General features: G+C 38.4%; 3 protein-coding genes across 53 annotated transcripts in view; all 3 read left to right on the top strand.

The window, feature by feature from the left end:
* mark2a (MAP/microtubule affinity-regulating kinase 2a) overlaps positions 1–13,557 on the top strand; it is a 60,856-nt gene extending 47,299 nt beyond the window's left edge. For 8 of the 50 annotated variants that reach the window (XM_073935948.1, XM_073935944.1, XM_073935947.1 and 5 more), the window contains exons 15-19: positions 613–750; positions 3,831–4,091; positions 5,685–5,711; positions 9,031–9,066; positions 11,961–13,557. In XM_073935948.1, the coding sequence (XP_073792049.1) occupies positions 613–750; positions 3,831–4,091; positions 5,685–5,711; positions 9,031–9,066; positions 11,961–12,396 (898 nt within the window). In that variant the 3' untranslated portion in view covers positions 12,397–13,557. Of the gene's footprint in view, positions 1–612; positions 751–3,830; positions 4,092–5,684; positions 5,712–9,027; positions 9,067–11,960 lie in introns of all 50 variants that reach the window. The other 42 variants (XM_005161372.6, XM_005161367.6, XM_005161371.6 and 39 more) reach the window with 10 other exon arrangements.
* Positions 13,558–15,667: 2,110 nt separating this feature from the next.
* zgc:77262 lies at positions 15,668–19,468 on the top strand. 2 transcript variants are annotated; one of them, XR_012396506.1, is made up of 3 exons: positions 15,668–15,744; positions 16,885–18,458; positions 18,634–19,468. XR_012396506.1 is itself a non-coding variant. In NM_205654.2 (2 exon segments), a coding segment is annotated over 1 exon segment (996 nt). In that variant the 5' UTR covers positions 15,683–15,744; positions 16,885–16,965; the 3' UTR covers positions 17,962–19,468.
* Positions 19,469–21,866: 2,398 nt separating this feature from the next.
* On the top strand, positions 21,867–24,413 carry zgc:110782. Its single transcript, NM_001013485.2, is given in 2 exon segments — positions 21,867–21,926; positions 23,343–24,413. A coding segment is annotated over 1 exon segment (864 nt). The 5' UTR covers positions 21,867–21,926; positions 23,343–23,459; the 3' UTR covers positions 24,324–24,413.
* Positions 24,414–25,376: the final 963 nt, after the last annotated feature.

Genomic DNA, 25,376 nt, shown 5'->3' with positions numbered 1-25,376 from the left:
GATGTGACAAACCAAAAAAACAGTACCCATATTATATTGATGTTTAACTTTGCTTAAGGTGACAGTCAGAATGCTGACTCAGAAAAACTTTTAATGTGTGTGTGCAAGGTCATGCAAATAATAAATGCCATTATGAAAGCAGATCACCCTTCACAGATGTCTTCCATCTGCTTTTATCGAATACACAATGATGAGTTGATGAACTGTACCTATTTAATAATTGAGATACGAGTCGCTTTTTAATGCACATCATGCCCACGAGGCTTATGCTGTCAGATGCTTTTGATCATCACAGCATCTCGTTTCAAATTCTCCCTCAGTACACAGAGGCAGAGCGAGCTTTCCAGCGATAATGCAAGATTAATCCCACTTTGACAAGCTTTGATCTTTTATAAATAGAACCCAAACTTGCATTATCGAAATGCAGAGTTGTATTTTTATCTCTTGCTGTGTGTGTGTGCGTGCTTTTTGTGCTCTTCCATCACTTTCTCAAGCATCCCTCCATCATTGCTGACTCTAACCTGTCTGCTTTACACCTCACCCACACTTCCCTCCACTCTCTACGTGGGGGTGTCCATGCGTGGGGGTTGTTATTCATCTTTTCCCCCCCAGCCTGCACACTCCAGGGTCCCGTGCCTCCACTGCCTCAGCGGCCGCAGTCCTTGCCGCCTCATCCCGCACCCGACACCACAAGTCCTTGTCCACATCCGCCCACCCCAGTCCCCCTGACCTCCATGCACATCGGCCCAGGCAAGTGGCAGTCGAAACAAGACTTTTCCGATTGGGGGATTCGACTTCCAAAGATGAGCTGTTTGATGTGTATTTTAGGCAGATGCTTAGACAGAGGTGCCAGATTTGTTGGATGGAGGGCCGAAAAATATACAAACCTATTTTTATTTTTTAACAACCCTGCCTACTTTTCTCTCACTCGTGGTCCGTCACACTAATAACACTCCGTCTCACACCGCCGTCCCACTTTCCCCTCCATAAAAACACATCGTCTCCATCACGTATCTGACAAATCCATTCCTTTCTAACCCATAATACACATGCATGGTTTAAATGGACACTTTACCCAATAAGGACATTCCCTCACCATCAAGTGCTAACTTTTATGACTCGGATATTTAAAGAATGTTGGGAACTTGTAGTCATTTACATCCATAGGAAAGATATATACTATTTGAATCATTAGATCCCCATTTCCAACCTTCTTTAAATATCTTCTTTTGTGATCAGGTTGGAAAAAAAATAGTGAACAAGTTTCTATTTTTGGGTGAACTGTACCTTTAATTCTATGTTTGTTGTCTCTTCACTTCTGCATGTGTTTTGTGTGATGTTGCTTTCTGTCGTTTGGCAGTCTTTAGGTCTGTTCCTCACTCTCTCTACCCTTTCTTTTCTGCTGAAAGACTAGACAGTGCAAATAATACCTTCTAAAACCCGTCTCACCACTCGTGTATCTTTCATAAAGATGTTTTTGCCACCCTGGAACGTTAAAAGCTTGTTTCACAGATTGTGTGCATGCTAACAATGGTTTTGTCTCTCTCCCTGAAGATTTCCTTCAGTTTATAAGGTTTCTGTTGTTTGTTTTTGATGTATATTGTTGCATTATAGCTGTTAAGGGTGATGTGTGTTATTTTGGACTCTGACTTGGCAAATTTCGCTAGTAAAAACAGACAATAATGAACTAAAATTTAAATGTAAATAGAATAAATAAGCCTCATAAGGTATTGCAACCTGCCGACATCATCTTTATTAAATCATTGAGCTGAATGGCTGAAGTCCAAAGACACTTAAAATGTGTCCCTCATAGTATTAAATGGAGGATCATGACATTGCCGTGATTACAGCGCTCTTCTCATTGCAAATTCAGCAGTGATTCAGGCTCTGTACACACTTGGCATGATAATTTTGGGGAGTTACTCCTGAATTTAAATGTGGGTGTCACTCCTGAAATGTTACAGAGGAGATTTTGATATTACTTCAAATAATGGTATTGCACATTAAATTTGAAAAAAAGAGTTTTATGTTTATAATATAAATAATAAATATATCAAATGTAACTTTGCCTTAAAAAGTCCTAAATACACTGACATATTGTGTTCTTCTTTTTCTTCTTTGGCCTTAGTCCCGTATGGTTGGGGGGTCGGCTATTTGTAGCAAGTCCTCCATTTTTGACCTTTTTTTTTTTTTTTTTTTTAACACATTCCGGACGGCCTGTCATCTGGGCCTGTAACCCTTATACCCTTATACACACATACACTACGGACAATTTATCCTACCCAATTCACCTGCAGCATGTCTTTGGACTGTGGGGGAAACCGGAGCACCCGGAGGAAACCCACGCGAACGCAGGGAGAACATGCAAACTCCTCACAGAAGTCAGGGAAAAAAATAACTATAAAAATTATTACACGATGTCCTCATGAGAATACTGGGCTATTAGAATTTTTTTAACCCTGTATAAGTCTAAAATTTCCTTCTTATTGGTCTTAATAGGGTCTTAAAGTCTTAAACTTGACTTGATGTAACCTGCAGAAACTCTGTATTAACTAAACCAGTATCATTTTCTAATAAACTTATTACTGTTAAAACGCAAACAATTCCATTTATAACACAATGGGGTTCAATGCTGAAGACAGTATTCGAGCTGCTCCTGCCTTTACCTTGATTTGCTCATAGATAACTTGTGCATTATCCTCAATCTGTCAAGTGAGAGTATTTACATTTTAAAAGTCCTGATTCATTTACAACATTTAATTGAATCATTTAATTTCAGTTTTTTGTATAAAACAAAGAAACAAAAGGTTATGTTAAATTTGAAATGACGATTTCTGTCAAACGCATTCACCCCAATTATTCTCCCTCTCGCTTCCAACTTTGGGTATCTCTGGTATCTCTTTGGTAATAGATATTGTAACATTTTCATTGAGTGTCATCACAGCAATATAATGCATATTATGAAAAGCATTTATTTTTAAGTTTGTTAAAGATTACATAGAACTGTGATGTTTAATTGAAGTTTTAGAGTTCTTGGATTACTACAAATGTGCAGAACCATTAACCTGCATTGGCTGAAAAATGATAAAAAAAAAAAAAAAACTGAAACATGCTTATTTCAAAGAGTTGTAGAGATTATTCCTACAAGTAATTTTACCTATTCTGTTTGGTCGCACAATATTGTTAAGCAGAAATTCAATTCAATTCATGTTTATTTCTATAGGGCTTTTACAATTTAGATTGTGTCAAAGCAGCTTCACATAGACATTCTAGTAAATTGAAACTGTGTCAGTCCAGTTTTCAGAGTTGAAGTTCAGTTCAGTGTGATTTAATTTTCACTGCTGAAATTCAAAACACTCAAGAGCAAATCCATTGATTACACATTCACCATTGACTGCTATGTTACAATTAACATCAACCTATTTGGTTATGTATGCTTTTGTATGTGTGTGTGTTTTTATATAATAAAAACAATGTGGTTCTCATCTGATTTAAGCCTGCAGCTAGTCACATGTCTTGCATGATGCAGGACCAGCGAATGGTGGAATTATTCTTGGATTTCACATGCTACTGCATGCTTTTATTCCATCGCATTTAAAAATCAATCTCAAATTAAATGCCCTTGTCCACTAGGATAATTTATCTGCCAGCAACAACGCATTAGCAGCAAGAGCTACAGTTGTGACCATAATGAAATGGCCTGTTCATGCTTTGGTGCTTGATTATTGTAGCTGCATGTTTTAATATTACTTATGCCATTTTAATGGCAGCTTAACTGAACTTGAATAAATGAGCTAACTCTCTTTTCACATTTTAAAAAACCACAACAGCACAGCCAACCAGAGAGCCCCAGTGGTGTCGCCCTCGGCTCAAAACATCAACATTTCCTCAATGGCCGACCGTACCAACTTCTCCAGAGGGGTGACGAGCAGAAGCACTTTCCACGCAGGCCAGCAGAGAGCCACTCGTGACCAGCAAGCGTCAGCGTACAATGACCCCTCCGCCTCTCCCTCCCTTTCTCATGGCAACAGCCAGGTGCGCCGTCCCGGGACGGGCATCTTCAGCAAGTTTACTTCCAAATTTGTACGCAGGTGAGTTTCCGATCCATCCACAAGACGACACTTTTAGGAGAGCTATTAGTTGAGGTTTACACATGCACACATTCACCAGTGCTCCCTCTTTCAGGACGACATGGTTTGGACTGGCACTGTTTATATTCGCTAAGATCATGAACTCTGAAACTGAGGGATGCTGGAGCAGAGATGGTTTTAAGTGTGAGAGATGCAAAGTGACTGATAACTAACTCTGAATCCAGGGTTCCCATGGTTAGGGAATACCTAGAAATATTAGGGATTGATTTCCATGCCTAGGATAGACATGGAAATTAACTACCTTTGTATAGAAATTGCAGTTTTTCTATACATTTAAAAAACTATCTGAATATCACAAAGGAAGTTTGGGAACCCTGCAAACCGGACCCTAATCTAACATCCATCATTCATGCAATGCATTTACAATTCACAGATTCTTCAGCAATCCCAAGTGTAACTCATAAAGACTTTTAATTCCTTAATCTGACTACAAATGCTTTTCAGCCCCCACAGCTAACAAAAATCCTTTTAAGAGGACCTTTCGTAGGTTTCTAAGGGTGTTTTCACACTTACCTTTTTTAGTTCGGTTGAATCGCACTAGAGTTCGTTTTCCCTCTTGGTGCGGTTAGTTTAGGCAGGTGTGAATGCAGCAGACTCGAGTGCGCACCAAAAGTGCACTAAAAAAAACATACGTCTTGATACACTTTCAAACGAACCCTTAAGTGGTTCATATGTGGTAAGAGCATGATCCAAACTAGAACAGGCCTAACCACAAAAAGTACTGTGATTTTTGGTCTAATCCAGCTGCCGTAGTCTTATGCACTGTGCGTTATAGGATGTGGAGAAAAAAATTGTTGACTGCGCTTTACCAACAGTTTTAACCCGAGAGAAAGAGAGGGAAAAACATTACCTGATCGGAGACCTCGTTGGTAATAATTTTAGAAGATAACCATGTCGCCGTTTAGCTAAATTAATTCAGGCTTCCTCCTGAAGTGACTTGCGATGCTCTTTCGCCATTTGCAATGCATTAAAACATTGTTTTCCAGCTGAAGCTCTGCATCATTCTCAATGTATAGTTTGTTTAAAGTGATGTATAGAAATTATATAGAATACTATGACCAAGGGATACAATCAGCCAGTGCAGTTTTCCCTTCATAGTAAAAAGCCACATTTTGTGTCTGCCGGTTTGTTTACTTGCAGGAGTTCCATTGGCATTTCCCCGCACGTTAATTCTGACCAATCAAAAAGCAGTTTAGGAAATGCGTTCAATAACATCTGACCAATGATTGATGTCAATTTTGTCATATGACAGCATTTTGGTTCTTTTCAACTGGTTCGGAGTTCGGACCAAAGAAATTAGTGTGATGTGAAAAGGACCCAAAAATGGCATAAAAATGCTACAATGTATCATTTGTTGTCCTTAGTTCGGACCATATGAACCGAACCACAGATGTGAAAGCACCCTAAAAGTACTGTTTTTAACCTCTATCCCTGTCATCCCAACAGGAAGTACATTCTTATTTTTGAGAGATTTTGAAATGGTTCATGCATTTGTAAGAAACACCATTTTTTCTAATCTTTTTTTTTTTTTAGAAATCTCTCATTCAGATTTCCCAGAAGGTAGGCAATAACGCTATCATTGCGTGTTTTTTTTTAAGACAGTGTCTTTTTTTTCCTCTTGTGCTTTATATTCTTTCTGTGGTGTCTTGTGTCTGGAACCGACATGTATATTTTTGTTGAACATGCATATCTTTTCATGGTATTGTTCTGTACTAATGCTCTGCGTACATTGCCTGACTCACTCCTCCGCCAGCCCTCTCTTCTTCCTCCTCCTCCCTCGGTGAATAACACATCCCTCAATTGCATCACATCCCTGCTTCTTTCTCATATGAACTCATGGAGTCCGGTCTTGTACATTGTGCTGCAGATCTTTTGAATGGTCTTCCTGCGCCCTCGTCTGTGCTGTCATCATGCAACATGACTACATTCCTACAATGCAGTTAAACAATAGCGTGATACATTCTCCAAACCTCCACTTTTCAACGATTATCACATTAGAATAATGTTTAAGTACTGAAAAACTCAGTACTGGGGGAATCTTTATAATGCCTAAATTCTAAAAGCAAGGTTTTTTAATGATGTAAAGTTCCATTGTGCATATCCTGTGAAATACTAAAGAAAAATCTACTGTACCAAAAACAGCAGTCTACATTTGATAGATCAAAGAGGTGTGCTGCTATAAATAGGCATGTAACAGCTATTTCTGTTTATGTCCACAACCAACAAAATTTGTTAAATGTGGTATAATTTGTGAACAAAAGATTATTGAACTGGTTCCTTTTTCCTTTTAAAGAGCCTCTATTTTGCATTTTAAAAAGTCATATTTTGGTTTTAGGGGCTTTTAACAACTGGCCAATATGCAAGCAAGGTCAAAAAACACTTTCATTGTCTTATAATATTCGTTTATTTTTACCTAATTATTCCAACGACTCCCATATGATTCTTTCAGTGATTCATTTGTTCCCAAACCCCTTCTTTGCGTGAGGCTAATCTGCTGTGATTGGTCCGATGACCCAGTCTGTTGTGTTGTGTTGGTCAACTGGGTTCAGGGCGAGACGGAGAGAAATGCCCACCACGGCTTTGAAGTAGCACAGAGTATGTGAGAGTCCAGTGCAGTAATGCAATTAAGCAATGCAGTTAAACACCAGCATATTACTGTACTCTTAACGCTAACCCCAAGTAATAGCAGTAATAAATACAGTGGCAAATGTTGAACTATTTTGAAAATTGACTGCGCCGTGTGTATAGGAACAGCTGATGGTGGCCATAGCAAAGACAAACGACAGGATCGTGAGTTCAGAAACGCATTTAAATCAGTAAAGGAAGAAGCATGCGCCGCGTTTTCAACATGATTTTGGATGCAATATGTGAACAGTTCCATTCAGATTTAACCTGAGATGCATTAGAAGGATTAATCCACTATAGATATGCGATTGCAAGACGTATGGAGCGATTACAAGTTAGAATACACTATTTAATAAAATTTTGCTTACCACACAAAATGAGGCAACAATTTTAATGACACTTACATGTTATATGATCTGTAGGAAGAAGTCCCATACATCATAGTCTCTGCTGCTCCTTCAATAGCAAATGACTGGCAAATCCCGCGTTGCAGCGTAGGTTATTGTATCAACAACGACAGAAACAAAGACCGTACAAGGTTGGCTACACTGTGGTATTGTTGTGAAAATGAACTTTTTTATTCCCCGCAGCCGAATCTCAATCTATCAGTGATCGTGATCCCCCACGCTCCGCTAGTGTCTGTGTAGTGTAGTAAAGGGAAAGGCGCGTTCACGTTTTACCGGATAAGGTTCTACATATTTGGTGATGTACTGTGTTGATGTGTTCAGGCAAAAGATTCAAACTATTTCGTTAAAGAATCAATATTTTCAGTGCACTGTGCACTTTCTGATTTAAACCTCAGCTAAATGTTTTGATTCACTTAGTGCTGTGTTGCACACTGCATGGAAGGTCATTTTCAAAAACCCATAATAGGGGCTCTTAAAGGAATCAGACAGAATGAATCATCTTAAATGACTCTAAACTAACAAATAGGGTCAGTTGGACCAAAAAAATGATCCACTTCAAATCCAAATGATGTTGGTTCGACTTTGGAACACAGGTGAAAATGTTTATGATGAATTTCTACATTTCGCTTTCTCCTCTTAAAGTCCATTTCACCAAAACTTTAAAGCTTTAAACCGTTAACAAAAGTATGGAGACAAATTATGACAAAGTTTATTATTCATGCATACACTTTTAGTGGAGACAGAGAAATGTTTGAAGTTCATGTTTGAAAAATTTTATTTTTTAAGAGTTTGTAACCTAAGAGTTTTTTTTTAGTTTTTGGTAACTATTGATGGCATGAGAGAATCAGTGTGATCTGTAGCTCAATTGAGTGTTTAAAACTAGTGTGGTTTTTAAGTGGTTTCCTCACACTTTAATATCGTTAAAGGTTTAATAGAATCAATAAAATCAATTTTGACAAAAAAAAAAATCATATCTAAGAGCATATAGAAATATCAGACAAACGATTCTTTCTGTTTATATTCTGTTGATGGGAACTAAACGCTCGCCCAAAAAAAACAGTTGATTTTGCTATGGGTCGGGTAGGTTCACAGTTGGCAGATTGAAGCAGAGGCTGGTAGGGTGAATTGAGGACATCAGTCGTGTTTTCATGGTGAGGGTTTTAAAGGGTGACTCCTGCTTTTCTCCTCTTACGGTCTACTGCTTATTCCTAAATGGCTGCACTAAAACAGACGTGCTGCTTTTGTCCCTTCGTCCTCATGCTGGAGGTGGCTGGTCTCCCCGTCCAACTGCATCAGTCAACACGCACTCCATTCAAGTCACTTGTCACAAAATTCACACGAGTTGGCAAAATTCTAAACTGCCTGCAACAGAAGCACTTTTTTTGCTTCATCTTTGACAGACAAGATTTTAGCAAATAGGAATAAGGACAGTTGGTAGTCTTGATTTAGATACTATACAGTATGACAAGCTTTTATTAAGTTTTTTTAATACATATTGTTTTGGGGGTCATTTAAATAGTGATGTTAGAGCATAAAACATGTCTGTCTTGGATATAAACAGATTTCCACATATTTCTAGAGCACTTGTCTGCTCATTTGTTAATTCCAAATAAGAAAGTGGCTAATGTGAGTGTGTGTTGATCCTGAAGTTCAGAATTGTAAAGGAAACTTGACCAGAAGTTGGTGAAGGCAGTTTGCTTATGCTAAAGTTTTTTTTGCCATTCTACTGATGGAATTAAGGGATTAAGACATAATTAAACAGTTAATCTACATGAACAGGACAGATATATTTAGATATTAAGATAACTTGAATTGAGGGACTAAACTTGTTGGTTTTCTTTGAGGAGTCCGTATGAGGGAGAGGGTCGAGATGAGGCCAGCAGGTGAGGACAACAACTAATAAAATTGTCCAAACGTGTACTACTCAAATCACTTAATCATTACTTAATTACTGAGAGATTTTTTTTAATTGAATGATTCCTGTTCTGTTAAAGCACAAAATGGGTATGAGCAGTCTAAGATAATCAAATGTACACTACTGCTCAAATGTTAAGGGCCTGTAAGATAAGAATATTGAGTTGCTTGCTATGATTAACAAGGCAGCATTTACAGTGCAACCTGAAACTATTCATAGCGCTTCACTTTTTCCACTTTTTTTTAATGTTACAGCCTTATTCCAAAGTGTATTAAATTCATTTATTTCCTCAAAATTCTACACACAATGATTCATATTGACAATGTGAAAAAACATTTTTTTTTAAATTGTTGCAAATTTCTTAAAAATAAAAAAGCTAAAAAATCACATGTACAGAAGTATTCACAGCCTTTGCTCTATACTCTGTTGATGCACCTTTGGCAGCAATTACAGCCTCAAGTCTTTTTGAATATGATGCCACAAGCTTGGTACACCTGTCTTTGGAAATTTTTGCCCTTTCCTCTTAGCAGTAACTCAAACTCGATCCGGTTGGATTGGAAGCGACGGTGTACAGCCATTTTCAGATTTCTTCAGAAAAGTTCAATAGGATTTAGGTCTGGGCTCTGTCTGGGCCACTCAAGAGCAATTACAGAGTTGTTGTGAAGCCACTCCATTGATATTTTAGTGGTGTGCCTTGGGTCCATGTCCTCTGCTGGAAGATGAACCTTGGCCCCAGTCTGAGCTCAAGAGCACTCTGAAGCAGGTTTTCATTCAGGATGTCTCTGTACTTTGCTGCATTCATCTTTCCTTCCATTCTATTTAGTCTTCCAGTTCCTGCTGCTGTAAAACATCCCCACAGCATGATGCTGTCACCACCATTCTTCACTGTAGGGATGGTATTAGACTGGTAATGAGTGGTGCCTGATTTTCTCCAAAGAGGTCAATTTAACTCTCATCAGACCAGAAAATTGTATTTTTTATGGTCTGAGAGTCCTTCAGATGCCTTTTGGCAAATTCCAGGGGGGGAGTTGCTTCCGTCTGGCCACTCTACCGTACAGGTCTGATTGGTGGATTGCTGCACAGATGGTCGTTCATCTGTAAGGTTCTCCTCTCTCCACAGAAGAATGCTGGAGCTCAGACAGAGTGATCATCGGGTTATTGATCACCTCCCTGACTAAGGCCCTTCTCCGCCGATCACTCAGCTAAGATGGCCGGCCAGCTCTAGGAAGAGTCCTCGTGGTTTCAAACATCTTCCCATAACGGGTGATGGAGGCCAATGTGCTCATTGGAACTTTCAGAGCAGCAGACATTTTTCTGTAACCTTCACCAGCCTTGTGCCTCGAGACAATCCTGTCTCGGAGGTCTACAGGAATTTCCTTTGTCTTCATGCTTGGTTTGTGCTTTGACATGCACTGTCAACTCTGGGACCTTATATAGACAGGTGTATGCCACAGGTGAACTCCAATTAAGCTGCTGAAACATCTCAAAAATGATCAGTGGAAACAGAATGTACCTGAGCTTAATTTAGAGCTTCACAGCAAAGGCTGTGAATATTTATGTACGTGATTTTTTTAGGTGTTTTATTTTTAATAAATTTGCAACAATTTCAATTTTTTTGTGTGCATATTTTCATAATGGTATATTGTGTGTAGAATATAAATAAACCCATAAATAAACCCATTTTGGAAGAAGGCTGAACAAACAAAAAATTTGAAAAAAGTATAGCACTAAGAATACTTTACTAATGCACTGTGTTAAAAAAAAAATACTAATATTGCCATGTGAAATAATATAATTTACATTTTGTTTAAATCTGGATTGAGACACTAAATACATATAAAAGACATTTTTAAGCTTGTTTACTTTCTACCCCACCAATAGGTAGTGAAAAGCACATTTGACTGGACTTCTTTTAGTGTAGACCAGGGGTGCCCAAACTTGGAGCCCTGGAGGGCTGGTGTCCTGTATTGTTTAGCTCCAACTTCCTTCAGCACATCTGTCAGGAAGTTTTTGTAAACCTAAAAAGAGCTTGATTAGCTGGTTCAGGTGTGTTTAATTGGAGTTGAAACTAAAATATGCAGGACACTGGCCCTCCAGGACTAAGTTTGGGCACCCCGCGTGTAGACACTGATTTAGTCATGCAAAAATGTTACTGACAGCAAACTTTTGAACAGTAGTGTTTTCATTTGTTAATTTTACAAACTAGTATTCCATAACTTCATATTGCTTGATTATAGGTCTGTAAAAAAATTATAAATTACTTCTGAACCCAGTTAAATTTTTATTTCATATTGATATATTTAACCCCTCCCCAAGCATCTTACAGATGTCTGATTAGATGTCTTTACTTTGACTGCATTGTAGTCTTCCACCATGGCACCACATTGGTGTTTTGTGTTGATGATAAAAACATTTAATCATCATTGATTTAAGATGTCAAAGCAAAAAATCTTGTATGTACCAAGCCCAGCAAACTATTTTGTGTTGAATACATGTCTAATAGACACCTACACGTAGAAAGCTTGGCTAAAACAAAGCTAAACTTGGGCTGTCAGTGAAAATCTAATAGATATCTTAGAATAGCTTAAAACTAAACTAGTCAACAAATTAGACAGACTTTATATGTGTAGTTATTAATTTTCATTTATTTGATGACTAGTCTAGTTTTGGACTATTCTTGGACGTCTATTCGATTTTCACTGCCCAAATTTAGCCTTGTTCTAGCCAAGATGACTATGTTTAGACGTCTATTAGACATATTTTAAAAACCAAAGAATGCTGGGAGCTTTTTGTGTGCTTTCTTAGTCTTCCTCATGTTCACCTTTCAATTTTCATATTTGTGCCTCTCTCCCCTCACTGAAGACCCATGTTGAGCACAGCAGACAAGATGGAGAAAGGTACCCAGGGACACCCCAGCGACGAAAACAAGGACTCATTTTCCTCCTCTTCTCCAGCGTCCAGCACACCCTCCTCCACCCAGGCCTCCAAAGACACCAAGCCACGCTCCCTCCGCTTCACCTGGAGCATGAAGACCACCTCCTCCATGGAGCCCAATGAAATGATGAAGGAGATCCGGAAGGTCCTGGACTCCAACAGCTGCGAGTACGAGTTGCGCGAACGCTTCATGCTCCTCTGCATGTCGGGAAACCCAGCGCATGACGACTTCGTCCAGTGGGAGATGGAGGTGTGCAAACTACCTCGCCTCTCCCTCAATGGGGTGCGCTTTAAGAGGATCTCCGGGACCTCCATCGCCTTCAAGAACATCGCTTCGAAGATCGCGAACGAGCTAAAACTGTGAGGAAGACGACGGCTTCTGCGGAAGATATTTTGAGCCCATGTTTTGGGAATGAGGAGGCACTGTGAGAAGAGTCGACGGCAGCAATGAAGAGTCTCGAGGCTGTAAAGGGGGAAAAGGTGTAAGACAGGTTCATGGGGGACATTTGTGCATATAGACATTTTTCAGGGGGTTTCTTTTTTGGGGGAGGTGTTCTGTCTTGGTTTGGGTTTTCTGTTCCTTTCTCAGCTCCCCCCCTCGAAAAACTTTGTGTTGTTGTCTTTATTTGTGGCAATTTCGTTCAAATGTTGTGGTTTTTCTTGGAACTCACAATTGTCCTCAATTCAGACGGCGACAAGAGGTTGGTGTTGATAAACTGGAAATGTTTGCCAGTGGTTTTCTTTTTTCTATGAACGTAAGCCAGCTACTGTCTTGGAAACTACCCCACCCCCCCATACCCTGGTTCTTATTCCTTTTTCATCCCAAAACACAAACAATGGTAAACCACCACATTACTTGATCTTACTTTCATATCCAGGTTAGCTGTGATGAGCAGAGATTGGCGGTTGAATTGACGCTCTGAATGTACTACACAAAATCACGACCCAAATGGCTAGGCACATTCAGTAGAGCTGTAATTCTGAAAGCTCTGATTGGTTCTGGTCTAGCCAGTGATATGGTAGCTAATCTGTATACTCTGCCCCATTTTACATCACAGTACAGTGTCTTATTTGAGCTGAAATAGAATTGTTGACTTGAACCCTCGGTGCACCGGAGGTGAATCACCTCTCCGCACCCCTACGCCCAGACAATTAGTTTATTTTGTTGTTGTTGTTTGTTTGTTTTTCCTCTACTGCAGGGGTTATATATCAGAAACTAATTAAGGGCCAATTAAGTAATTATTGGTGGATTGTAGTGTAATTAAGAATTGCTGGTTGGATCCAATCTGCTGCACTGGAATGAGTCTGTGTTTCGTTGCCTTTCTCTGGAGAAGATAATTATTAATATTATTATATGAATAAACCAGACGTTGGATGATTTGTGTTCAACTGTTTATGAACATTATTCTTTTTAGTGTACTGTTTTAGTTATTTTTGTTTCATCTTAAAGAAACTTTTAAAGTGCTTTTGTTCTTTAATTGATTTAAAGAGCATGCAATACAAATAAAACTATTTACTTTCTAAACCCTTTCCTTCTGAGAGCATTTGGAAACTTAGTAGTAATTTAAGCTTTTGTTGCTTTATTTTTAGGGTAAGAGTATATTATTACAGAGAATTTTAAGATGATAAATGCATATTTATATGGTAGCAAATGCTTATAATAATAATAATAACAATGTAATCCCATGTTTTTGAACATTTGTAACCTTTATTCTTCATTTATTTCATTTATTTACTAGTCACATAATTCTAGTTGTCAGTGTTGGCCATTTTCATTTAACTTTTTGAATGTATGAAAAGACAACTTATTGTATAAATATGAAATAGGAAAGTAGCATGGCTTTAAGACAAAATTGCACAAAGTCTGTGGCCATATAGTATGCGACAAAACAGCATTTAACAATAGTTTGTCCAAATGTACAGTATGCAAATACACCAACACTATAAGGGCCAACAATCAATATGATTCTGAAGTGTGTATGGGATGTTTGTCCTCAGGTCAAATTACAAGGGGGTTTAGGGGCTATTGACCAACCGTAATTACGCTCGATCCCCCTGAAGTTATTGAAAACATGTATGTGGGGGCTGGGGGTCAGTCTTCTGTCTAAATCAGAGGTGCCCAAACTTTTTCTTATGAAGGGCCAAAACCCAAACTTGATTCAGGGTGGCAGGCTGAAGTTACTGTATAAGTATAAGTGACATATATACATTTCTTTTGATTATAATAAGCAAATCAATAAAAAGCAAACTCAAATTATATGAAATAAAAATAAATAAAAAGTTTGATTTGCTTTTTACATTTTTATTGATTTCTTTTACAACTTTTTATTGATTTGCTTATCAATGTCTTGTGTGTTGTCCTCTATCTTCAAGTGACAGCATTTACATTTTTAGAAATCTGATTTATGCACAACATTTATTTTCAGTTTGCTTTTTTGCTCAATGAAAGAAAGAAAATTAAATTAGACATGAAGATCTCTGTAAAAAGGCATTTGGCCCAACCTTTGCCCTCTCTGATGGGATGTCGGGTCAAATCAAAGGTTACCATGAGCCAACTTTGGCCCGCGGGCCCTAGTTTGGGCATCTATAGTCTTAATAGTAAGAGATGATTTGCTCTGATCTGCATCTTAAATAATAATTTTACTAAATAAATAATAGGTTATATAAATATACAATTGACCACCCTTATAATGGATTTTACCATTGTGAATGCATAAACGCGTCAATTAATCCGACAGACATGGTAAGTGTTCACAAAACACTTGTCTTTTAAAATAGGTGTTTGTTTCTACATATAGCCTAAAAGTAAAGTAAAATTAGGTGAATAGTTTGTATAGTTTGTCCTACAGTAAACCCTAAAATAGCTAATCACAGGATATTGTAGGTCAGAATACATGAACTATTCTTATAAATATACTATAAAATGCTATAAATACCTTGCATTTTTACTATAAATGTTATTTAATTTGATTAATTGAAGCACAAAATAACGTTGCTGAAAAAGTTGACCACCCCTGACCGTCAATATGTAATTCACACCCTGTCTGTTCTGTACCATGAGGCCAATCGAGAGGGTTTTGAATGGCAGTGAAGTGATGCAGCTGCTGGTTGATCACGTTGGACATGATTGTTTAATGCGTCATCCGATTAAATTTATACTATACACATTCATTATTAGATTTTTTACCTCCAGCATCCGAAGTACTTAATCAAAATACGCTCTTATGTATATGTAGGTTGTGTGTTGTCCAAATAATTCGACATTTTGCTCTACATTAAGTTCAACAATGAAAGGAAGGGATGAAAGAAGTGACACCGGAAGCAACCTCTGCACATCTGCTGTAGTGATGAATCATTCCGAGTCGGCTAACAAATCTGACTCTGCGAGTCAATATGGTTAAAGATAACTACAAATAAATTCAACTATCACTTCATTATACACACCACAACAGCATGTTAAATGGGCTATTCATGAAATTAATTATGTATCGACGAAATTACGTAAAATATAATCATCGATTACTGAATCGTTTTTAAATGATTCTTCGAAATGAACTGAGTCAGGTTTTGGGTTCGGCCGTTAGGAGGCGCTCACTCTGACTGCTCGCGGCGCATATGACCCTCCCCCACCCCTCAGACAAGCCGTCGACCCCGCCGTCATCGTATATTGACAGAAGCGCACCCATGTCTGCGCTATAGCAGCAATTTTGAGGTGAGTTTTAAAAATTATACCTTTAAATACGTTTAAACAAGATTGGTTTCAAAAGTCGAGTACATTATAAGTACGGCACGAGCGTTTAAATGAGCGCAGTACTGATATCCCCTCGGCTGCGCTATCTTATCCAATGCAGAGTATTGTTCTCATGTGAACCGGTAAAATCTTAATATAAATGTACTGATTTATTTTAGAATGTAAGATGATTACTTTAACAAATGTTACTGTCCCACAAATGTCTGCAAAGTCTTTCCTATGTATATTTTTTTCAGATACTTCCTAGATCTGAGGCTAACAGCTACAAGCATTAGCATGCTAAGCTTTAGTCATTGTGTGATTGAGATGAGATACTTAGATCAGTGTGACTAAAATGAGATGTTCAGGATATGTAGTAATTTATTTTCGTCGGAAATTGTGCTCGTTTAACATTACAATGTGAAATAATTGAATCAGACAATGCACCGTGTTTGAACTTCATACGTTATAATAACCTGAAAGTGAAACAACGCTGATTATTATTATTAAGGACTTACGCGAGATTCTCATTGGTCAGTCGCGTTTAGTCTTGAACTCTACTGTATCTCAGATCTGACTTGTATTATATGTTTACTTTAGCTCCTCTAAAGTCACTGTTTGTGCATTACTTCATTTGCTCAGTCATGATAGAAAATAAGTTTGTCCAAGTATTAATTGTTAGTTTCTATAATGACTGAACAAATAATGAACAGTGACTTTGATATGATATATTACTGTTTACTCGTTTTACTAAATTGTGGCTCTGCTATTTGTTTACCTTTTGTAACCAAATTAGTCTAAAATAAGATGTTTAATTAGCACACAAAGTGTGGAAGATTGTCGTCTTTGGAACAAATTCCTAATTTGTTTCCACGACTAACAAAGGTTCTGTATAAACAAATATCTATGTTTAATTTTATAAGCTCCCACTGAGTTTTAAGGGTCATATTAATATAGTAATGTATATTGAAATGTATTATTAAATACATCAAAGTAAAAACACTGCAGCAGGGTGCAGAACGGTAGCAGCAGGGAAATTGTGGGAGGTTGTATTTCTCTCTTAAACTAAAGTTGATTTGCATATATTTTGCCTGACCATGTGACTGTTTTTATTCCCCTCAGGAAGAAGCTTGTTTGAGACCTTACATGTGCAAATCAACCAAAGACTGATTCCAAAACACACCGCTGTTCTTCTCATTCAAAATGGTGAAGATATTTGTTGGCAATGTAGCTTCAGCAACCACAGAAGATGAGCTCCGTGCTTTATTCGAGAAGTACGGCGCAGTGTCTGACTGTGACATTCTGAAAAATTATGGCTTTGTGCACATGGATGAAGAAGAGGCTGCGCAGAAGGCCGTCTCCGCTTTGCACAAGCATGAGGTCAACGGCTCCCGCATCACTGTTGAGTATGCCACCACCAAGGTACGCAATGCCACCAAGATCTACGTGGGCAATGTCCCCGAAGGCGTTGCCGCTGCCAAAATTAAGGAGCTCTTCCAGCCATTCGGCAAGGTGGTGGAATGCGATATCGTGAAGAATTATGCATTCGTTCACATGCAGAGGGAAAACGAGGCTCTGGATGCCATCGCAAAGCTTAACCACTCCAAAGTGGATGGCCAAAAGATCTTTGTGTCCCTCTCGCGCAGTAATCCATCCAGAAACGGCCGAGGGGAGGACTATTATCCTCCTCCTCCACCTCACTATCCACCCCACCCGCACGACCATCCTCACTTTCTCCCCCCTCGCCCGCCACCCCGTGACTACTATCCGCCTCGTGGCCGAATTCCACCGCCTCCTCCTCTCCCACCGCCACCGCCCCGCTCCTACTATGAGCGTGATCCGTACGAGAGGAGCCTCCGCCATGACCCATACGCCCCTCCATCCCCTCGTTTTTACGATCGGGATCCTTATGACCGGCGCCTTCCGCCTCCTCAACGGCCGGTCTCACCTCCTGTCGCCAGTCGCTATTACCGTGAACGCAGCCCTCTCGGTGGTCGCCGCTCTCTCCTGCCTCCACCTCCCCCTCCACCACCTCCTGCGGGCTTTGCCCGCAGTTTCGCCCGCAATGGTGCTAGCTCAGCCCCCCCTCCTCCTAGTGCCCCTTCCTCCCACTATCAGCGCTACTCCGTTGGCTCAGGCTTTGATAAGGATGATTATATGGAGGACAAGTACAGCAATGGCTTCGGCCGTAGCTACTAAGCATTGAAGTCTGTCCGTCCCTTTTTATTGTGGAGAGCTGAGTAAACTAAAAGGGGCGTACCTTCAGGGAGTTAGGGGTGAATATTTTTTGTAATATTCTGTGATAGTTGTAGCTATTTTAGATAACGGGTCAATCAGCTAATACTGTAATAATAGATTTGCCTCCACCCAATGAAGAAACAGCAAATAGGAAGTTAAATGCATCTGTGTTTCGGAGTTTTATAGCATGTTATGATGTCCTATATTTGCCAGTCTTATCGTTTTTTTGTTTAGTTTAAGCAAATGACATTTTCATTCATTTTACTCTGGCATGTACTTCTAAAAAACTAAAGATTGCTTGAAAATATATATAAATACACATATTTTTTGCATTACATAGAATAGCATAGTCTGTTCTACAGGATATTGGTCGTACTGAATGTTAACCTGTTTATTTCTGTTTGGTTTTTGGAGTATTTAAGTGTTGTCAGAGTCTTTTGCGGTTTTTGAGTTTATGGGTCTCAAACTGGATTCCTGGAGGGCCGCAGCTATGCACAGTTTTGCTCCAATCCTAATCAAACACAGCTGATCCAACTAATCAAGGTGTTTGAGACTCTTTTGAACAACTTGATTAGTTGGATCAGCTTTTTGATTAGGGTTGGAGCAAAACTGTGCAGAGCTGCGGCCCTCCAGGAATCCAGTTTGAGACCCATGCGTTAGTCAATTCATTTTGGAATAATTAATATAATAATAATTTTTAAAAATTTGTCCCAGTAACCAAATTCTATCAAATTTTTTTTCATTTATTTCTATAATTTTCTTTTTTATGAAGCTGTTCTCTGGATTACCTAGATGTAGGCAAATGAACTTACTATTGTGTTGTTAGAAGTAATGTTGAGGATGTGAGACCAGTGGGAAGGAACAGAGAGGAAATGGGTAAAGAGGTGGTTGTGGGCGGAGTTGTATGCTAACTGACTGATCAACCAATCACATCCTACCGGCTAACCAATCACACCGCATCCACCAGCCGTTCAACGTTCGGATCCGCAGCCGCATCCTAGGAAAAGCTCCACCGGTCAAAGGAAGCGAACGACAACCTGCCGCCTAATAAAATTAAAACCGGCGTTGAATCTGTAGTGCAATTCTTACATTGTATTTCTAGATCTCGTTGTATTCGACAAATAGTTGATTTGCCGACTCCGCAGAAAGTTTTTAAAGACTTCACATTAACAATGGACGTGCTTGTTATTGAAAAATTACTGAACACTCAACAGTTGTTTCCTGTTCTACTTGTACTACTGCTGTTTACCTATTGTTTGCGTACACTTCTGTTTAAACTGTACGTTTGTTAAAAAAAGAAAGAAGCCTGTTTTCTCGACTGTTCACTCGAAACCGCTCTCATTCTCATACTGTCCTCTCGAGCAGGTTCGTTGTTTGTTTTGATTAAAAAACTATGAAAACAGATTCATGTTCTACCAGTCGCTGTCATCTTGCCGCCTGAATAAAATTTCGACTGATTTAGACGCAACGTTTTTCATGTCGAGTCTCTGTAATTTCTACCTCATGTCTCACTCGCTCACGTTATCATTCGTTTAAAACAAATGTCCTTTGACTTGATCACTCATGTGTAATGTAAAGTGCCAAATAGATTCGCATTAAAACTGCACTTTCCGCCTGAACCTTTCATATACAAAAGGCCAGAGGATTTAGTAAATTTCTGTCTTTGTTTAGTTCCACCATGACTCTTGGCCCAGATGAATGAATGTTTGATACTCCCTTTTTTCCCCAATGACTGTAGCTGCTTTGTGTGTCTCATCAAGATGGGTGAGTTAAAAGTAAAGGTAAGTATCATTTCACCTTGGATTTTGTTGCTTCTTTTATATAGCACGTTACTGTATGTGCTTCGCAGAGCCTTTTTTGATTTGGTTGGGTTTTAGTTTTTTTTTTCTGATGATATTATTAGAACAGTCACATACTATTCCTGAATCATCTAATCCTGATTGTCATTGCAGGCGTTTCATGTCTGTCAAATGGTTCAATCAACCTAATTTCTCCATAAACTAATTATTAAAGCAACATTCCACACAAGTGTACACTCTGTAGTCTTGTCTATATTCTGCAAATGGTTTTACATTTAATCTCTTTTGCCAGATTTTATCCCCTTTCCCTAATTTTTCCTCATGATTCTATAAATGTAAAATTGATTCTGAGGTTATACGAGTAGCCTATTATTGTTATTTCTCAAACATGGTAAACAAAATATTAGGTCTGATAGGTTTGAATCAAGATCACAGTCTTTTTTCGATTAATCGTGCAGCCCTAAGCTTCCAGGTTAAGCTTATTCACTTTGTATAATTACTTTAGGTTCTTCTGTTATTAAATAAGTCTATTGTAGACATTTTCTCAGGTGAAAAACTAAATATTGCTTTAAGCTACACTTGAACTTGAAAATTATCTAATAAACCACTTAACCTCTAAATGAAAGTGCTTCTAATTAAAATCTCTTATTATATGACTGATAAACGGCATTGTCCATTATTGGTATGAACCCATCTATTACTGTTAGGATGCTTTAGCTTTAACATTTAGAAATGAAAGTTTAAAAAAAACACTACAATAAACAATAAAATAAAGCAAACAAAATCTAATTAGTTCAAGATATAAAAATGTGAACATGCCTTTCAGGGTCATTTTCAGGAAACTAATTATTGTGCCAAGTTTGTCCCTATGATTTAATATAGGTATAATAAGCTTTTGAAATGGGTCACATGTAATGGTGACTATTCATCGCCACAATATTTAAATGAGTTGCATCGAAAAATATTTATTTAATTTTAAATATAAAGTTTACAGTAGCTGTACTTTATCCTAGTTTTATTTTGCTATAGAAGTTTTGCATATTACCCTCACAACACAAAGCAAATGATTTATTAAAAATGGTGATATAAAAAAACCCAACATTTTATGTCTGGGTCATTTTGGGTCAGGTATGTATAGAGAAACCCTTACGTGTTAAAATACCTTTTTTTTAATTGTCTCAAGTTAGTGTTATTTTTTTACTAAAAGTTTTTTAAAGAACAATACAAAATACTAAATGTTCTTATTTTATTATTGTTTTGAACAATGAGTTAAATTTTAAAGTAATTTAATAAAGTTTACACTAATTTTCAAACTATATTTTCCTTTAAATTTTAGACTGTGGCTTTTGATTATGACTGTTTTTATAAATTATAATTTTCCCAGATGTATTATGGGGGTTAACCACGAGTATTTTGACTTAGTCTGTCCTCCTATGGGTCTTAAAATATATGTATGGAAAAATATATGGAATAAAGTTTCATGCAAAGTAGGCATACACAGCACTCATAATACAGCTAGCTGTTTTTTTCTGACAGTGACACAAAAATATTAGTTTGCTTGGGATATGATATCCTATAACAGTGGATGAACTGACTTATGAAGACAGGGAGTTAAAGGGTTTGAGGGTTGAGAACTACTGTAGACAATTAAATGTGAAATAATAAAAGTGAGAACTGCAGTTTGGTCCAGCTATTGACTGGGTGTCATTTTCTCAAGATAAGACAGTTCTTCCGAATGATAAATGTAATGCAATTGGATTTATTTAGGGTTTAATATGCTTCTTAACTGCTCATTTCCATGTATGTTTTACATATCTGTTGGTGAATAAAGGCAACATGATGGCTATTTAAAAAATTCTGTGTCGTGGATTTGTTTACCTCATCATTGCTCTGTTATTTTCTGCGGTCCTGTAATGTTCCCTACCCCATATTCCCTGAACACGCTCACAAAAGAACAACTGACCATACAATGATCACAGCGTCGATAAACGCGCCCTCCGCTGCCCGAAAACGAACCCTGCGCCTGCATCACAGGGAACTGCTCAAGCGGATGTGACGTCAGTGCGCAGTGGAGGAGCACGCGGGATTGAATCAACAATTTGACGTTCCTGTCAACGTTGTACGCTTGTGAGTATAAACCTCAAACTAGCCTAATCACAAAAAAATAAAATAATTTATGTTCTAGTTAATGTCATTAGTTATTATCAAACAAGTAATGTATGTATTTATAGTAACTTTTGTCAGTTGTAGTTTAGTATACGGTTAGGATTATTGTACTTTCACGAGATCAAAGTTGGTGTTTGAAGGTATGCAAGTTAAATTTAAACTTTATTAAACATGTCCAGGGAGTGTGATCTGATAATTATCTTGGATTGTCTACAATTAATCAATCATATTCAAGCTTGTAGCCTATATTAAGACTAGCTTCCCACGGGTAAAGCTAATACCGTAAATGTTTTTGGGTTCCATTTTAAATGGGTGTGCTTCACAATAAAAGGTTGGTGCTTGTCCAATTTTATTTTTTTTTTTGTCCAATTATTATTTTTAAATAAGCCGCTAAAGTCAAAAAGCAGGGGCCACTAAACTGTTTCCTGAAAGGCCAGTGTCCTGCAGATTTTAGCTCCAACCTTGATCAAACACACCTGAACTAGTTTATCAAGGTCTTATTAGGTATACTTGAAATATACAGGCAGGCGTGTTAAGGCAAGTTGGAGCTAAACCCTGCAGGGACACCGGCCCTCCAGGACCGGGATTGGTGACCCCTGTTGTAAAGTAATCCAAACAAAAACGAAGCAAATCACAGCCTTACAAATTTAGCTTTAAAGCAAACACGTCTATGAAACTTGGACAAAAAGACAAATGTGGGATGGCATAACAGTTATTTCTTAACATCTTTAATACAGGAAAGAACTACCCAAAATGAATCTAAAAATATATTCATTTTTTGAACTAATTCAACTGTTATTTTTCTATATTTAAGATATATTAATTCATATATAAATTAATTACTGCAAACAAATGGCTTAAACATAAGTTCATACAAATAGCCCGAGTTCATACCAGATCTGACTTTAACCATGACAAAACAAAAGATCTGTACTTGTAATGATATGATTTAAAAGTCTGTTTGAAATCAAAATTTACAATATTTATTTTGCTGGTGCACATTGTTATTTTTTAGGTGAACAATTAATCCAATGCAAATTAATCCACTTAATTTTTGGTTTTTGTTTTATTAATCTTTATTCAAAGTCTGACATTTTGCTTTGCATTAGGAGTGGCAGTTCTTCTCTGTTGACGTCAGTTTTGACAGCTGTAGCTAGAATATTCTTAAGCATGCCATCTAGCATTACTTTGCTACAAAGACATGTGCAAAGAGAAAGCCCTGCCCCATTCTCAATATTCTATTATAATAGGAATTAAATCAACATACTGAAATTTAAGTCTCATCAACTTCCAGATCATTAATAATTTGTTGACAGTTTAATTCCCAAAAAGTTCCCAGAAAAAAATGACCTATTTTCTGTTTGTTTTTCTTTTTAGGGCTTAATTGTTTGCAACTCCATACATTATTCTTTTTTCTTCTATTATAATCTGCACTTGTCTGTTGTTCATCACTATACAAAAGAAAAGATTTGTATTGCTGTTAATTGTATCAAAATGATAGTACCATCAGTAAGACTGATGTCAGGAACACAGATGCCACTTTTGGGTTTGGGCACATACAAGCTACATGACCATGAGCAACTAAAACAATCAGTCAGCTGTGCTCTTCAAGCAGGATACCGAGCCTTTGATACAGCTTCAGTCTATGGAAATGAAGCACATCTAGGGCAAGTTCTTAAAGAGCTGTTGCCCAAATACGGCTTAATCCGTGAAGATGTGTTCATCATCAGCAAGCTTGCCCCATCCGACCATGGCCTGAGGGCAAAGGAAGGCTGCCTGAGGAGTCTGGAGCAACTAGACTGTGAATACATTGACCTCTATCTGATTCACTGGCCAGGGATGGAGGGTCTTGACCCAGAGGATTCTCGCCATTCAGAATATCGGGCACAGAGCTGGGCGACTCTAGAGGAGTTTCATGCCAGCGGTCAGTTCAAGGCCATAGGGGTTTCAAATTACACTGCAAAGCACATTAGGGAGCTGCTCGCGAGTTGCCGTGTTCCCCCAGCGGTCCTTCAGATAGAATGTCAACCAAAGTTGATCCAGAGGGAACTGAGGGATTTATGCATGGAGACTGGCATTCACTTCCAGGCCTACTCCTCTCTGGGTAAAGGAGCTCTCCTGAGGGAGCCGGAGGTTATGGATATAGTGAGACACTGTGGTCGGACCCCTGCCCAGGTTCTCCTGAGGTGGGCTCTGCAGCAAGGCATTTCAGTATTGCCTCGGTCTTCGCAGCCAAGCAGAGTGCTGGAAAATGCACAGGTGTTTGACTTCAAGCTAAATGAGACTGATATGAAGAGACTGGATGACCTGAATTGTGGGACACGCTTTTGTAAACGAGACTTCAGCAGAATAGCTTAAGCCTGAAGATTGTATGACAAATTTGTGTATATCCCTGTCCAAAATAGATGACTTGCAGTAATTTTGGCATCCAAATAAAGATTGTCTTTGTAAATAATTAATGAAGTCATGCGTATTATTGAACGGCATAAAAACAAGGTCTAAGGCGCTACTGTCGAACTCAGTACCTGGAGGGCCGCAGCTCTGCACACTTTAGTTCCAACCCTGCTCCAACACACTAAAGCTGCGGTCACATTAGAGTTTGAGCATGCGATATTCTGTTGTGCGGAGCTGCGAAAAGGGGCGGTATTAAACAAGCTTGTTAGACATTTTTAAAAGCGAGCGATTGCTCCATGATTTCAATTTCTGTCCAGAGATATCATGTTTTGATCCTCGATTGTTCTCACGCAGTCAAGTGAATGCGATTTCGCGGGTCAGAGTTCACCAAGCTTAAACTTTGCTCCGCAGCAACCTGCGAAACGCATGACCCAGCGTTTCCATTCTGACTCATTTGCGTGCGTATGAATGGAAGTTTATGGGAGGAAAAGCCCAGTGTGAACGCAGCTTAACCTGTAGGTATCAAACAAGCTTGAAGGATTCAATTAGTTGGATCAGGTGTGTTTAATTAGGATTCAAGCTAAACTGTGCAGAGCTGCGGCCCTCCAGAAACTGCCTTTGACACTAGTGGTCTAAGGTGTATTTAGTTTACACCAAATTAGTTATTCATGACGCATTGAATAGTTCTCAGAGTCAATACATTCAACTTCCCTGAGATGTCGTTTGATGTTTTTTCCAAGATGGTGGTGGTTAAAAAGCATAGAGATGAGCTGGGTTGTGTAACTCTTGTATTTGTTGCACAAAGTGAAATAATGATTGTATATAGATGAATGTCTATGTCAGGAGTGCTCTACCCTGTTCCTGGAGATCCACCTTCCTGCAGAGCTCCAACCCTGATCAAACACACCTGAACCAATTAACACCCGAATGGCACTTGATAATTACAGGCAGGTGTGTTTGATATAGGTTGCAACTGAAATCTGGAAAAGATCTGGAAAGAAGATCTCCAGTAACAGG

Source organism: Danio rerio, chromosome 21 (assembly GCF_049306965.1).
Source record: "Danio rerio strain Tuebingen ecotype United States chromosome 21, GRCz12tu, whole genome shotgun sequence".
In the NCBI taxonomy this organism is placed as follows: domain Eukaryota; kingdom Metazoa; phylum Chordata; class Actinopteri; order Cypriniformes; family Danionidae; genus Danio; species Danio rerio.
Note: the sequence above shows the minus strand (reverse complement) of the source record. Positions and strands in the feature narration are given on the sequence as shown.